We start from the raw sequence: 15,955 nt of genomic DNA on the forward strand, positions 1-15,955 counted from the left end.
TGTAAGCTCCCCTTTGCAGAGAGAAACAAGTAGAATAAATACAGGATACCAGTTCAGAATAAGGAAAAAAAACATGCACAGCAGGACAGAATGAGGCCAGACACCAGGAAAGGCAGTGTTTCTCCAAGCGTGGTCTGTAGGCCTCCTACGTCAGCATTACTTGAGGATTCACTAGCCCACCCCAGCCCACTGCTGCTGCTCCCCAGGCAACCCGTACTGTGCAGTCTGTTGTGCACTTTAAGTTTGAGAACCTCTCCTTGCCCTCAGGCGGCAGGAGGAGGAATGCACAAGAGCCTTCCTGAGGCCCAGGCTCTACAACCTGCTCTGGCCTTGGGGTAAAGCAAACTGACAGGTGTGCTCTGAGGTAAGACTCTTTATTGTATACATACATGGGGGGTAGCCCCCACTTCTGAGGTAGGGAAGCAAGGTTGCAGCAGAAGGTAGTCCTCTCCGGTGTCACTCTAAGAATGAAGTATGGGTGACCACTCAGCAGCGGATTAGCCCCCTACCAAGCTGCTGACTGAGAGACCCCATGCCCCAATTCCCTCCATCCCAGAGAAGAGCCCTGCAGTGAGTGTCCCTCCCCACTTCAGAGAGGGGCGCTTTCCGCCTCTTGAAAGCAGGGGTTGACAGTGGTCGTGATGGCGCTCTTGTAGAGAGGATTGTTGTCCTGGGGAAAGAAGTTGGAAATGATGAGGAAAAGTCCCAGGACTCCGCTTTTATCTAGTCCTAAGAGGCCAGCCTAGAACTTGAGCAGGAGGACCCCAAGAGCTGATGGAAATTAGCAGAGGAACCAGAGTAAGCCCACAGAGGAGGGCTAGGCCAGCGGGGGGGGCGGCTAAGTAGACCGAGTCAGGGTGGAGGGTGAGACGGTGAAGCAGAAAGCAAAGCCCCCCTAACCAGGGGAAGCAAGGAAAACCTCACCCAGTGGGGTAGGCGGCAGCCTCACCTGCTTCCACTTGAGCTGCTGCTGCTCCTTTTCAAAACGACTGTATTCTCGGCGGTCGTAGATTTCCACCGAGAGCCGATAAGCCAGGACCAACCCCAGTCCCACTGCCACGATGCCCCCCACACAGCCCAGCACGATGATTTGGGTGTGGTCTGCCCCCTCTATGGGAAAGAAACAAGAGACTTCTGGGGGCCGGGGCCTAGGAATTGATCACCAGTTACCACAGTGTGTCCAGCCGCATCCAGCCTCCCCAGGCTGCCTGTTATTGAAAACAAAGGGAACCTCCACAGGGTCCAAGGTTATCCCAGTGCTCAGGGCCTTAGCCTTGTCTGTTTGGTCCAGCACCTGCACTTTTGCCTGGATTCATTAGCTCTGCTTCAACCCCCAGCCTGATTTCCCATTGTCTTTACCTCCAGAGTTCTGAGGCCCTACCCATTAAACTTCCAGGGCCCCATCTGGCACGTCCACAGCATCCCTGCCCACTTACTTTCCGGGGGTCTCACTGTCAGCATGACCCTGCCTCTGGCTTCATCCTCTGCCAGGAAGAAGAAGAGCTGGTTGTCGTGGGTCCTCTCTTTGCACCAGCCATCATCCAGAATAGGGGCCAAAGCCAGAGTCACGTTGGCATGGGCACACGCCAGGCTGCAATTCATGGCCAGAGGACCAGTCCCAAAGGCGCCACACTCTGCACAGTCCCTGTCCAGCGGGTGCCAGTAAGTTACCAGCTGGACAGATGTCACCCAAACCACATGCAGAAAGAGCAGGTGGGTGGGAGGGGCTCAATGAGCCCTGTGCCCCTGTTCCCAAGGCGGAAGGCCTGAGGGCTCACCTGTGTGTCTCGCATGGCGTCTTGCAGCCTGAGCACTGATCACATAGGGCACCGTAATAGCCGTCCAAGCACTGGCAGCGGTTGCAGGTGCAGTATCCACGCCCATTGCACAGCCCTCCCTCGGGACTGACACAGTTGTCTGTGTCCCCGCTGCATTCGCATGCTCTGCCCGTGCGATTGGCGTGACAGTGACACACTCCACATTGGCAGCGGCCAAAGCCTGAGGCAGAGCCACACGCAGGGTGACAACCATCCTCCCCACAGGCACTGGATATCCCGTGCCACCACAGGCTGCCTAGAGCTGACCTGTTCCTGTGCATCCACTTCCCTCTCAAGTGTGCCGGATACCCTCCAACCCCTACACCAGAATCTTTGATTCCTCCCCTTAGTGCAGAGAAGTTCCCAGAGCCTAAACACCCTTGGGGAAGCCATTGTGACCCCGTCCTCCCCAAAGTCTCCAGGTACCTCCACAGAGGATTCCCTCATGTCGCTCACAGCTGGCATCATCACATTCACACAGACGTCCAGAGCTCTGTCCGCTGCAGGTGCAGCGTCCACACTGGCACTGTCCCCTCCCACTGCACAGGGGCCCTGTGCCATTGGGGGCTCGACACCCAGATTCCAGATCCAGGGAGGACAGCTCAGCCTCAGAGCACTCACAGAGCCGACCCAGGTGGCCAGGGACACAGCTGGGAGGGGAAGGCAGGGGAGGGAAAGGGGAGTCATAGATTTTTATCATGCCTTGACCTGCCTTTCCCAGAATCCTCTAAACCCAAGATCTCAAGATAGTTGGAGAGCCACCAGCGGCTGACAGGAGGCCAGAATATAATGGAGCACCAAGGTGTATAGAGGGGGTGGGGGGGAGTTCTGGTGGAGGGGAGGGTTTGGCATTTCTGAGAAGCTTCAGGAGGTGAAAATCAGGGTGGAGTCTTGGGATGTCTACGAACAAGACGTCTAGAGACGCCAGTGGGAGGAGGGAAGGCAAGGGAGGAGGAATACAGGGGAGCCATATAGGTGAAGGGAAGCAGGAGGCCCTCACCTGCACACCCCGCATTGTAGGTGCCCCTGGCCGTCACTGCAGTGAGGAGCCTGGAGCTGCGTGTCACTGCAGTTACAGTCACACAGTGTGTGCAACTCCACAGTCAGCTCCTCTGAGAAGCCACGGGCTCGGAACCTCAGCAGATGGGGCTCTGGGAGGCAGTGGGTAGCTTGGAGAGTAACCAGAAAATTCACCTGAGGACGGGGCAGGCGGAAATCAAACTAAGATCATGTGCACTCCTGTGTGTGCACGGACACACACCAAACACACTGGTCATCCAGAACCCTACTTCCTAGTAAACGAAGGGATAGGGTCGTGCTAACACCCATCTCCTAGAAACACTCTTGAGGAGGCTGCTCGTTAAAGCTCCTCAGAAAGGATGGGTGGAAGGCTACCCCATGCTTTTTGCTTTGCTTCCTGGGCCTGTCCTCCATCTCTCCCTGCCTGCTCAATTTCCCACTCCCACCCCCACGCCCTTCCTTCTCACTGTCTGGTTGATTCGGACGTGGTTGCACTGGCCCCTGTCACCAGCCTCATCCTGTCTCTTCTCAGGACCCCCACACTGAGAATCGTAAGAGATGTGGACCCCGGGAGGGAGTAGAGAGCGTTCATGTTCAAGGGTCACAGTGGATGATAGGCTCTGTGGAAAGGGAGAAAGAGAGAGTAACCATGTGAAGGCAGGACTCCAACTCCACCTCATGCCCTCTCCAGCTGTTCCAAATCCTGCCAGAAGCCTGCCCTCAGCCCACCTGGGGACTCCTTCCATTCTGCCCAGTCAGGAGGAGTTTCTGCAGGAAGGACCTGTGATAACCTTGAGTGAGAACACAGAATCCAGAGGCTTCTAAAACAGCATTTCAGTGCAGCTGCAGCAAAGGCCTGCCGGGGGTCAGGGGCTGGCCAGCACTGTGAACGTGCAGTGGCTATGTTTTTCAAACCCCAGATCAGGACACATAACCGGTGTGCATAAAAGGTCTAAAGGGCAGATGCTTTCAATTGAGTTTGTCCTGGGAAATTTGATATTGTCTCAAATTTTCTGGCCATGGGTTTAGAACATGGTCCCTGTTATCAAGAAGGCTACAGTCTAGTTGCAGGGATAAGACCTAAACGCAAGAAACACAAATTTTTATGGTTCCTTCTACCTGTAAAATTCTATGGTTCCTGTGAAGAATATCTCTGAATTATTTATAAGCTTAGTGAAGGCAGTCTCCAGATGTCACATTCTTTATGTACAGACTGACTGGGGGACAAGTGCCAGCCGTTCCATCTGTTATCTCTGTGACCTTGGGCAAGTCACTTAGCCTCCCTGTGTCTGTATCCCCATCGATAAAATTGGAACACTAGTTTCCAAGCAGGGGTTTTAGTGGGATAAGTGAGACAGCAAACTGTGTGTGTACTCAGGACAGTGCTTGGCATGAAATAAAAGCTCAATCAATGTTAATTCCCTTCCTTGCCCAGAGCAGGGCCCCATGCTCTGCACAAATCAGGCACTTAAGATTTGTGAATGCAAGACTGACTGAGTGAATGAGCTGTTAATGACAGCCACATGCAAACTGTAGGTAGGAGCTGTGGAGTGTTACACAAAAAGTGATCGTCCCCTTTTAGTTCTGCCACCCCACCTGAGGGTCCCTTTCCACCTTTCCCCAGCGCCCACCCTCCCCCTCCCCCCACGCTGGCCCCTCACATTATAAGCATCCATGATGAGCTGGACCACATTGCTGGAGTCCTCACTCAGCTCCCCCACTGCGGACTTGGGAATCAGCTTACTCAGCTCCTGCGACGTGAGGAGTTGAGGGAAATGGTGGGTCACAGCTCTAGGGAAATAAGCTTCTGGGGGTCTGGAAGGAGGGCATATGGGGGAAGGAGGATGGGCCTGTGAGGGAAGTGAGAAAGGCTGGGAGTGGGAGGGTTTGGCATTCAGACAACTCTCACCTGGTAGACAGGCAGTGTGGCACCAGTGACAGCAAAGATGGGCTGGATGTTTGCCGCAGAGAGGGCCTGGGCTACCTGACCCACGGAGGGGTAGTCCTGGAGCAGGGAGTCAGGACAAGGTGAGCGCCCCAAGTCCCCCTCACAACACGCAAGGTGCCCTCAACCCAGGAAATCCAGGGTTCCACCAGCTAGAAGAGCCCTGGAGGCTTGGCAAGAAGGAGGGAAGGGCCAGGGAGTGGAGTGACTTGGGTTTGTCTGAGCAGTGGGGGGACATGGAGAGGAGGAACTTCTGGGGAAGATGGCAGGGTGGTCATCACCCATAAGGACAGTGAGGCTGGAGGGTGGGTTCCTGGGAGGAGAGGAGGTGTGGCTCTGATGGAGCAGGGCAGGTGAGGGTGGCGACTCACAAACTCTGGGCTGCGACTGTAGAGGCCATTGCTGTCCAAGTGGCAGTGCCCGTCGCTGGGCATGAAAATGCCACCCAACTTGCCATCCCCAGCTGTGTGGAATGTGTCATCTGAAGTGAACACCAGTAGCCGGGACACATTTCTCCAGCCAATCTGCTCCTGGGGTGGGATGGTGGGTAGGCTGTGCACTTGGGCATGGATGGCCCTTGAGCCACCCCCGCCTGCTCTAGGAGCAAGGATTTGGCCAGCCTTGTTGTGGTCAGTTTGTCCAGCCCCTTGTCTCCAGCTCCCTGCTTCTCCCCAGCCCCTCAAACAGGGTTGCTGCTAGTGGAGGCTTTCTTGTGAATTAGAAAAACACGCCTCGGGACTTCCCTGGCGGTCCAGTGGTTAAGACTTCGCCTTCCAATGCAGGGGGGTGCAGGTTCCATCCCTGGTTGGGGAGCTAAGATCCCACATGCCTCGCGGCCAAAAAAGCCGAAACATAAAACAGAAGCAATATTGTAACAAATTCAATAAAGACTTTAAAAATGGTCCACATCAAAAACAAAAAAGAAAACACACCTCTTCCTCAAGACATTTTACCCCAATCCACCAGCAAATTGTCAAAACAGATATGCAAACTACAGGGACTATAATACAAAGACCACCCCCTAGAATTGTGAACTGCATAACCATAGGTGGCCATCTTGGGCCCCAAGCAGCCCTTCAGGCTCAGGGCCCCTCCCCACCCCCTCACCTGGCAGAGGGCAGCCTGCAGAATGGCATCAAAGCCACCTTCAGGCGAGTCCAGGTTGCCGGACACGCTCTGGCGTCCCACCTCCCGTTCGAAGGCCTTAGCATCCCCGGTGAGGGATAGCACATGGTGAAAGCTGAAGGGCGGCTGGCAGCGCTCCAGCCGGGTGGGGCAGGGGTGGCGAAGCTTGGAGGGCACTGTGCTCACGAAGGGCAGCACCATTTTGTCCACGAAGGAACCAAAGCCTGGGAGGAGGAGTCATGAAGGCAGTGCCAGAAGTCACTGGACAGCAGCAGGATGCAGGGCGGGGTGGGGCACTGCTGAGGACTCAGGAGGGGAGTCCCTGGGAAGTGGTGGTGGGGGGACAGTCATAGCGGAGGTGATGGGAGAGGGTGCTCCTAGAGGGCGGGGACCCAGGACCCAGCAGGGGCAAAGGGGTGAGAGCACAGGTTCAGGGAAGTGGAGGATGGAGATGAGGAGGAGGGCACAGCGGTGGGCAGGCAGGGGGTTGGTTAAAGCTGGGGAAGAATGCACGGGTGTGCGGTGTAGCAGCAGCATAAGATGAAGGAGGGGATCTTGAACGGGAGGGATGAGAGCAGAACGTACAGCAGGGATAATGGCATTTAGACCTTGTCCAGGAGACACGGGGCCTGAGAAGTGGCATCAGGGCAGTGTCCAGGTGGGTGCATCTAGGGCACTGTCTGACCCTGGGAGCTGTGTGAACACAGTCTCTCCAAACTCAAGGCCTCAGTTACCCTTCCAGTAAAAATGAGGGGTCCTACTGGACAGTCTCTTAAACCCCCTCTAGCTCTGACCTAGAAGATAGATGTCTTTGGGGAGAGATGTCAGGAACCCGTGGCCTGGCCAGGTCCGTTAAACACGAGGAGACGGCACAGTGAATATTCTGCCCCTTCATTTCTACGCCCCACATAACCGGCTGGCAAAAAAAACTCAGGGCAGCTACTCACCTGAGTCTCCCTGCTCTTCCCTTGAGAGCATACTTTCACTTAAGTAAACCCTCGCTTTACTTTCTTGAAAAAAACAGAAAAAAACGGGAGAGGGCAGGTGGGGCCCTTGTGTGTCCTAGACATTGGCAGAAGCTAGGGTGGCGGTTGGTTAGAGGCAGAGGGCCAGCAGGTGCGGAGCAGGGCTCTGCTGGGCTCACCAATGCGCACGGAGTGGGTGACTTCCTGCAACCTCACCAGCAGCGCGTGCCCAAGCTGGCGCACGCGCTCCAGGTCGTCCTTCATGGAGTAGCTCAGGTCCATAAGGTAGTACAGGTCCACAGGGTATCCCTCGGCTCGAAGGAAGCGGACCCGGAGCTGCTGGGGCTCTCCTGGGGGTGGAGGTAGTGGAGAGGTTGGTGGGGCGCGGTGGAATCCCAGCCCAGCCCGGGGCCCGGCGGCCCACCACCCCCTAACTCACCCGGCCGCAGCGTGACCCGGACCCGCTGCGGTGCCAGCTGGGTGGCCCCCTCGCCGCGGGTGCCCTGGCTGAGCGGCTCGTCCTGCAGCACCTCCTGCCGGCCGCGGGGCTCCTCCAGCTCCCCCGGGGGGCAGCCCCGGGCCAGCAGCTCCTCTCGCAGGGCGCAGCGGCGCACCTCCGCCTCCCCGGACGCCGTGAAGTTCTGCGCCGCAAGGGGAGGCACGTCGGGACCCTAGTCCCCTGGACCCCTCAGCCCTGCTCTCAGAACCACCCTGGCATCCCGGCCACTTCCAAGCCCTCCCCTGTCAGGCAACTCCCTGGGCCCCCCTGATTCCCTCCCCTCCCTTCCACAGCTACCCTTGAACGCCGTCCTTTCTTCCTTGTCAGAGCCCACTTCCTACAGCACCCCCCCTTCTCCTACCCTTATCTGGATGCCCCCTTTCCCCAGACACCCTACCTCTCCACTCCCCCAGTGCCACAGACTTCCTGTTGAGATCTCAGGGACCTCACTGCCATTAAAAAAGGAGGAGCCTGACCTCCTAGTCCAACCTCCCCTGAATGCTCAGGCCAAAATGGGAAGGGGGTCAGACTAAGACCCACAGTCCCTGGGAAGGGGAAGGATAGGGACAGGAGAGAACCCCCCGCTCCCCCTCAGTGTGTCTGGTACCCCTGGCACTGGCTGGGAAGCCACAGGGGAAGGAAATGGTTAGAGTGGCTTCTCAGCTGACCCGGGTGCCAGCCTCTGATCGGGGGATTGGAGGAGACAGACATACCCAGGTGTCCCAAGAGTCCCTGTCTGGCATCTCTGGCCTCTGCCTCCCACTGACTCTGAGTCTTCCCCCTCCCGGCCTCCCAGATTCACTATGTGCATTTCCCCTGGACCCACTCAGTTTTGTGGCTCTGCCTCCTAGTGAGTGTGCCCTCATTTCTTATCTCATCTAACTCTCCATCTTCCTGTGAGAGAGACAATTCTGCCCACCCTCCAGTTCAGGCGCCCCTCATGCTCTGCTACACCATGAGCCCTGTCTCTTTAAGGCATAAACAAAAGAACAGCCTGGGACTTCCCTGGTGGTCAAGACTCCCTGCTTCCAATGGAGGTGGGTGGCACTGGTTTGATCCCTGGTCGGGGAGCTAAGATCCCACATGCCATGCCGCATGGCATGGCCAAAAATTAATTAATTAATTAAAATTTCCCAAAAAATTAAAAAAAAACAAAGAACAGTCTTGTTTGACCAGCCAGGGAGACACCCTCTCCCCAGCATCCTTCTTGTCACTTAGGTAGCTCAAGCCTTTCCCCCAAAGCCCACAGGCTTCCAGCTCCTTCCTTTCTACCCTCCCAGTCACAGGCTTCTACATACCTAGGAACATGCCCCACCCCCAACACAGATCCAGAGACCCAGTCACATACTTTCTGCAGTGGACTGACCCCCAACATGATGATATTTGGAGATGGGGCCTTTGAGAAGAAATTAGGGTTAGATGAGGTCATGAGGGTAGAACCCTTATGATGGGATTAGATCCCTATAAGAAGAGACACCAGAGAGCTTGTCCGCAGCCCATCTGCAAGCCAGGAGAGTTCTCACCAGGAACTGAATCAGCTATACCACCTTGATCTTGGATTTCACATCCTCCAGAACTGTGAGAAATAAATTCCTGTTGCTTAAGCCCCCTAGTCTATGGTATTTTGCTATGACAGCCCAAGCTGACAAATACACTTTCTCACATGTACACCCACAAAAGATCCCTCTCCCTATACACAAGCATGGGTTCCAGCAGGAACATGCTTCCTCCAAATTTATGGTCACAAGTCTTCTCCCCATATACACAAATACACAGATACAGACATAAACATACATGCGCAGGAAACTTGAGTGCATGTATATGCACACACACATACACACACGTACAATCAGACAGGAGTCCTATGTGCACAAACTCAGTCACACACACAACTACAGTGTGCACCCAGAAAGTCACATACGTGCCCACACAATCACACTCGTATATCCAGGCTGTACACACACATACACTTGGTTCAAAGGCCACAGACCCATCTTTACCAGTTGCTTGCACCATGCACAGCTCGGGTGTGAGAGGATGCACTTTTGACAGGAGGGAGCTGGCTGGCAGGACCCTGGTAGGGACAGCCCAGGATCCCGCCATTCTGTGGTCTCCTGTGGGGATGAGATCTTGGTGTCCAGTTCACTTTCACCTCTGCTCAGGGCCAGCAGGAAAACAAGGACCATTGACAAAGCCACCATGGTCTGTAATAGGACATAAAGGGGGACATGTGGGTCCTCAGCGAGGGCCCCCAAGCTCTCAGCCCTCTAAACTTAGCCTGTGGTTGTCCCTCTCAAAACTCTACCCCAACTCTTTATCTCTCCCCATAGTTTCACTTCCCCCTGTGGATTCAACAGTTTCTTCAAAATGGCAGGAAGGGGCAGATCCCAGGCTAGGGTTAGGAGGCTTGGAAAAGACCCAGCCCTCCTGCGTGCAGACTTCATGAGGCCAGAGTGGGCAAAATAGCCTAACTAAGAGTCTGGAGAGTGGACCTGGAGGCACTAAGGTCTGCACACAGGTCTATTCACCAAGATTCCAAGCCATAGTGGAAAGAGAACCAAACAGGAAACGGACCAGGTCTGGTCCTGCCTCAGTCACTCACTGGCTGGTGTCAAGTCAGATTTTCTCTCTGAGCCTTAGTTTCCACAGCCGTAAAGTAAGGGAGTTGAAAAAATAATCTGACAGCCCTTCTAGCTTTCATAACCTTGGATTCTAAAGGAAGAGGGTCAGGGGCTCTAAATAAGGGGAAAAAGTCAGGGATTAGGAATGAGAGGAAATAAAGCTGGAGCAGATGAGGGAGTATGTGAAAGAGGCAGGGAAAGTCAGCTGTAATTGACTGACATGGTAGCAAGAGGAATAAAGATTAGACCATAAGAAGAACTGTCTAAAGGTCTGGGATAATGGAGGAAGGAAGGCCAGGTTTGGTAAAAATTTCTCTTTCCTGTACATTGCACAAAGGGGATCTAGGTTAAAAATTTGAATAGGCAATTTATTACCATGCTTCAAAAATCAAAAAGTTAAATCCCAATGGCCGTTTTTATAGAAATGGAAAAGCTGATCCTAAAATTCACATGGAATTGCATGAATAGCCAAAATAATCTTGAAAAAGAAGAACAAAGTTGGACTCACACTTCTCACTTTCAAAACTTACTACAGAGCTGCAGTAATCAAGACAGTGTGGTATTGGCATAAGGATAGGCAAATAGATCAATGGAACAGAATTGAGAGTTCAGAAATAAATCCATCCCTATGGTCAGTTGATTTTCATCGAAGATGCCAAACCATTCAATACAGAAAGAATAATCTTCAACAAATGGTACTGGGATGACTGGATATCCACATGTAAAAGAATGAAGTTGGACTCCTACCTCACAACATATACAAAAATTAACTGAAAATGGACCAAAGACCTAAGTATAAGTTCTTAAAACTATGAAACTCTTAGAAGAAAATATAGGGATAAATCATCATGATTTTGGACTTGACAATGGATTCTTAGCTATGACATCAAAAGCACAAGCAACAAAGGAAAAAATAGATAAATTGGACTTCATCAAAATTTAAAACTTTTATGCATTAAAGAACACTATCAAGAGAGTGATAAGACAGACCACAGGATGGGAGAAAATATTTGCAAATCATGTATCTGTTAAGTATCCAGAATATATTAAAGAACTCTAACAACAACAAAGAGAAAAACAACCCAGTTTTAAAATGTGCAAAGGACTTGGACGTTTCTTTAAAGAAGATAGACAAGTGACTAACAACAGATAAAAAGATGCTCAGCACGATTAGTCATCAGAGGAATGCAAATCAAAACCACAAGATACCACTTCACACCCACTAGAATGGCTGTAATCAAAAAAAAAAAAAAATAGAAAATAAGTGTTGATGAGGACGTGGAGAAAATGGAGCCTTCATACATTGCTGGTGGGAATGTAAAACGGTACAACAACTGTGGAAGACAGTTTGGTGATTCTTTAAGAAGTTAAAACACAGAATCACCCTAGCACTTGACGATTCCACCCCTAAGGATATCCCTAAAAGAATTGAAAACGGGTGTTTAAACAAATACAAACTTGTGCAATACTGTTCATCGCAGTGCCATGCACAGTAGCTAAAAGGTAGAAACAACCCAAATGCCCATCACCTGATGAATGGATGAATAAAATGTGGTATATCCATACAATGAAATATTATTTGGCCATAAAAAGGAATGAAGTACTGATACATGCTACAACGTTGATGAACCTTGAAAACATTATGTTAAATGAACAAAGCCAGTCATGAACAACCACATATTGTACAACTCCATTGATATGAAATAGCCCACCTAGACAACTCCATAGAAACAGAAAGTAGCTTAGTGGTTGCCAGGGGTTGGGGAGGATGGGGAGTGACTGCTTAATGGGCAGTTTCCTTTTGGAGTGAAGAAAAAGTTCTGGAACTAGATAGCGGTTATGGTTGCACAACACTGTGAATGTACTTAATGCCCCTGAACTGTACACTTAAAATGGTTAAAATTATAAATTTGATGTGTATTTTACCACAATTTAAAAAACCAAAAAGTTAAGATGATATAAATCTCCCACTCCTATCCCCCATCCATCCCAGTTTCCACACTTAACTTCAAATAAATAACCATCATTTATTATTATCTTTTGTTGCCTATAATCTTTCTAGAGACTTTTAGTGTATATACAAACTAACATGAACACGTATATACTCTTCAAATGATAGAATCAAACAATAGAATTCAACAAATGCTAGAATACTTTACACCCAGTTTTGCATCTTACTTGATCAGACTAGTTTTCTTGGAGTTCCTGCCACCCAAGAAAATAAAAAACTCCCTTGTTCATTTTTACAGCTATATAGATTTCCACTGCATGGATATGCCATGTTGTATTTAGTCTCTTGTAATGGGAATTTATGTTGTTTCTAATTGTTCACTATTATAAACAACGCTGCAGTGAAAATTCATGGATTTATCATTTCACATGTGTGCATGTTGTAGGATAAACCCCTGGAAGAGGATTTGTAGGGTTAATAAATAGGTATCATTTGTAATACTGGTGAGTAGTGCCAACATAACTGACATGACCTCCTGAAGGACTGCGCCAGTTCACATCCCCATCAGCAGTGTATCTGAACTAACTCCTTGTCGGGAAGCATCTGCATCCTTCTCAGCCTGGGCCGAGACTCAGTACCAGATGATCTACACGGGGTGTGGCGAAGGGGTGTGGTGCCAAGTCGCTGACCGCCCCTGTCCTGCTTCCCACCACCTGTAACCTCAGGCGTAGTAGATATATATTTAACAGAGCCTCCACCCTCCTGTGAGAGGCTAGCCCAGGGCTCAGCCTCAGCGTAACCTCAGCCTCGTTGTCTCGGCACGCCTGTGGTCAGCGAGGCTGGGGATGCTGCAGCACGGAGCCCAGTTTTGACTCATCTCTTACAGGTGGGGCTCCGGGCCACACTGTCCCCCAGGATAGGACAGTCCCAGAGGGCTCAAAGGAGTCACTCATCTCCCCTAAAGGGGGCCCTTGGACTCCCCTCCCCAACCCCCCTTCTCCCCTCCTCAGGATACATGACCTGCCACCTGCTTCTCTTAATCTGTCTCTCCCTTTCTCTGTCTCCCCTTCCTAGTCAGAAATCTGATTCCATCTCACAGCTAATTTTCTCTTCTCCACTTCTTCACAGTTCTTTGTTTTACTTCCTTTCCCACTCTGATCCTAACCGTAGAATGGCAAAATCTTCTATTTCAACCCCCTCTTTTTGCAGATGGAAACCTGAATCCCAGAGTGGTGAGTGACTTGCCCAAGGTCCCCCAGCGAACTACAGCAGAGCAGGGACTGACACAGGCCAGGCCTCTCGCTTTCTTTGCTGCTTTCCTCCCCTCCAACCTGGGCACCATCTTCATGGAAAGTTGTGCCTTCTCCCCACCAGCCCCGATGGGCTCTATCTGATCCCCTTTCTCTTTCCTTCTGGCCTTCCTCTATCTTCGCTTCTCTCCCTCTGGGGCTGTCCATTTTCCTGGACTTAATTCTGACTCCAGTATGTACCCCACTGCCCTCTGAGCAGCTGAGAAAGAGAGCATCTCCCCAACCCATCCAGATCTCCCAAGTCAGGAGGAACCCTCTGCTGCCCACTCAGAGTCACAAGGAGGGGACAGAACTGAGCCGCTGAGCCACAGTCTTCCAGGAGTGTGGGATCTGTGGCCAAGGTACCAACCGGGAGGAGGCCTGAGCCAAGCACAAGGCATCAGGCAGCAGGGATGGCAGCTGGGGAGTAATACTGGGAGAACCTTACCTCGTCATAATCCGTAACACACAGCCGGCAAGCAAATGAGAGCACTCATGCATCCCCTACCTCCTTTTTCTCTCTCCAGTCCCACTCTTGGGAAACCAGCACAAGAGGGATGGGTGGGGGGAGGGAGGGCTTGTGAGACTGGAGGAGGGAACAGGAGACCTTGGGAATGCAGAGAGGTCTTCAGAGCCTTTCTCAAGACTCAGCTGAACCCTGGGTGTCTTCAGGTCAGAGCCCTCTTCCCAGGAGGTTAGGACCAGGTGGGGCCTGGGCGGGTAGGAGAGGAGGCAGGAGGGCTGCTGCCCTGGTACTCACAGGTGCGTGCGGAGCAGCCTTTCCTCCCTCCGGTGGTAGCAGCAGCCTTTGTGTACTGATCTGGGAGGCTGCAGAGGAGGAAGTGACACGCCCCAGGGTGGGGGAGACTTGGGGCTGGTGGGGGTGACTGACCTAGGAGAAGGTGGAGCAGATAAGGGTGAAATTGGGCCAAGGGAGTTGATGATACAGGGATCTGGAAGAAGGAAGCAAGGAAGCTCATCAGTTGAGCACCTGTTATTGTACTGGGGGTATCATAATGTTACAATTCATTCTCACAGCAGCAACCTCATGACATAGGTGTTAACCTCCCTCCAGCCCCCTAATTTTACAGATGTAGAGGCTTAGAAGTACAAAGTATTTTGCCCGAGGTCACATAGTTAGCAACTAGATGGTCTGGATTTAAATCCAGGTCTGCCTGCCTCCCAAATTGATGTTCTATTTCCTCATATAGGAACATGACAGGAAGGAAGAAATATGGAGGCAGTAAGTACTGTCGGAGGGGGAAATGAGTGACTGTTGTTCATTCTGAAAACCTGGTGCCCACTGTCTTACAGTGTGTGCTTAACTACACGGGCTCTGGAGCCAAACTGCCCAAGTTCAAATCCTAGCTCTATCACTTACTAGTAGTGGGACCCTAGGTAAATTACTTACCCTTCCTGTGGCTGTTTTCTCATCTGTCAAGTGGAACTCATAGCATTATTGTGAGAATTAAATGAGATTATTCGTATCAATTGCTTAGAGGACAACATGGCACTTACTAAGGGCTCGATAAGAGAGAGAATCGGTGGATGAGAAGTAATGGAGGTGGGAGGCTTTGAAAAATTCAAGGACCAGACAGCTGGGAAGTTGGAGAGACAGGCACAGGGTCAGGCTCAGAGAATGAAGTTGGGGGGCCAAGGAGCCAAACGGTGCTGGGGCCCGGGACGTGGGTGGAGGAGGCGAACCGCGCAAAGCTGAGCACAGGCATGGCAGCTGGAGCCAGGCAAGGACGAGGCTGCAGGGAAAAGAGGCTGAGGCCCACACTTGACCACAGGGAGTTTTGAGAAGGAACTGGACGTGACGTCTGTTCACAGGTCTGTCTCCTCCACCGGCAAGGGACTGACTGAAGCCGCAGGGTCCGTCTCCTAGCGGGTGTTCAGTGAACATCAGATGGGTCGTAGGAGGAGCAACTGGAGAGAAGGGCATCCTCCTCTGGGTGGGCTTCAGCCACCGGCTCTCAGACCTCTTGCCCTTCCCCCGCAACCAGGGTTGCCATGGCAATGACCCCTCCTTCCCCACAGGCCCTGTGGTTTCCTCTAGAGTTTCTTTCACTTTCTTCTTCTGCTTTCCCCCCTCTCCTCTCCTCCGCCACTCCCACATCCTCAACCTCTCTCTCCCACATGCACGGGTCATTGGTGAAGACAGCCAGGCGCAGGTAGGCAAGGCACTGTCCCAGGGAAGAAGGTGGGTGGGGGTGGGTGTTCATGGGGAGTCACAGGGGGCAGTGGCAGAGGCCAAAGTCAATGGGGCTGAGGTTGGGGTGTTGCAGAAGTTAAGGCATGCAGGGGCAGGGAGAGGTATTAGGACAGAAGGTAACAGTGGGGTCGTGGAGGGCAAGCAGGGTCACAGGGAGATGGGTGGGGGCAGAAGGAGTGACTCAGAAGGTGATAGTGGGGTCGCAGGGTAGGCGGCTTATGGGGTGAGGGGCTGGCATAAAGCAGAAACACTGTAACTTAGATGTACACCGTGGTTCTTTTCTTCTGGGGCCAGGGACCCTCATGGGAACCAATTGAAACTGCATCGACCTCCTCCCCAGAGAAGGGCAGATGTGCATGTATACAGAACTGGGGGTGGGGATAGCCTAAAGACCTCTGAGGCCCAGGACCTTACTAGAGGTTCACAGAGTCCAATCAAAGCTCCAATACCTGGTGACCATGGAGGCCCAGACAGTCAGGACAGGCCCCTGTGGACTCCCTTTTCGCCA

At 52.2% G+C, this 15,955-nt stretch overlaps 1 protein-coding gene across 2 annotated transcripts; it reads right to left on the minus strand.

Annotated features, from left to right (window-relative positions):
- Positions 1 to 358: 358 nt before the first annotated feature.
- Positions 359 to 13,986, minus strand: ITGB7 (integrin subunit beta 7). 2 transcript variants are annotated; one of them, XM_082350158.1, is made up of 14 exons: positions 9,372 to 13,986; positions 7,312 to 7,513; positions 7,052 to 7,222; positions 5,890 to 6,131; positions 5,154 to 5,312; positions 4,747 to 4,842; positions 4,499 to 4,588; positions 3,305 to 3,457; positions 2,818 to 3,011; positions 2,244 to 2,467; positions 1,779 to 1,998; positions 1,437 to 1,645; positions 950 to 1,110; positions 359 to 670 (listed from the first exon to the last, which is right to left on the minus strand). In XM_082350158.1, exons 1-14 carry the CDS (start codon positions 9,570 to 9,572, stop codon positions 590 to 592), a joined length of 2,403 nt encoding a protein of 800 aa, XP_082206284.1. In that variant the 5' UTR covers positions 9,573 to 13,986; the 3' UTR covers positions 359 to 589. The 2 variants fall into 2 exon arrangements, with proteins under 2 accessions (XP_082206284.1, XP_082206285.1); XM_082350159.1 differs by lacking the exon at positions 4,747 to 4,842.
- Positions 13,987 to 15,955: the final 1,969 nt, after the last annotated feature.

This window comes from Balaenoptera borealis (assembly GCF_965194805.1).
Source record: "Balaenoptera borealis genome assembly, chromosome: 13".
NCBI lineage: Eukaryota > Metazoa > Chordata > Mammalia > Artiodactyla > Balaenopteridae > Balaenoptera > Balaenoptera borealis.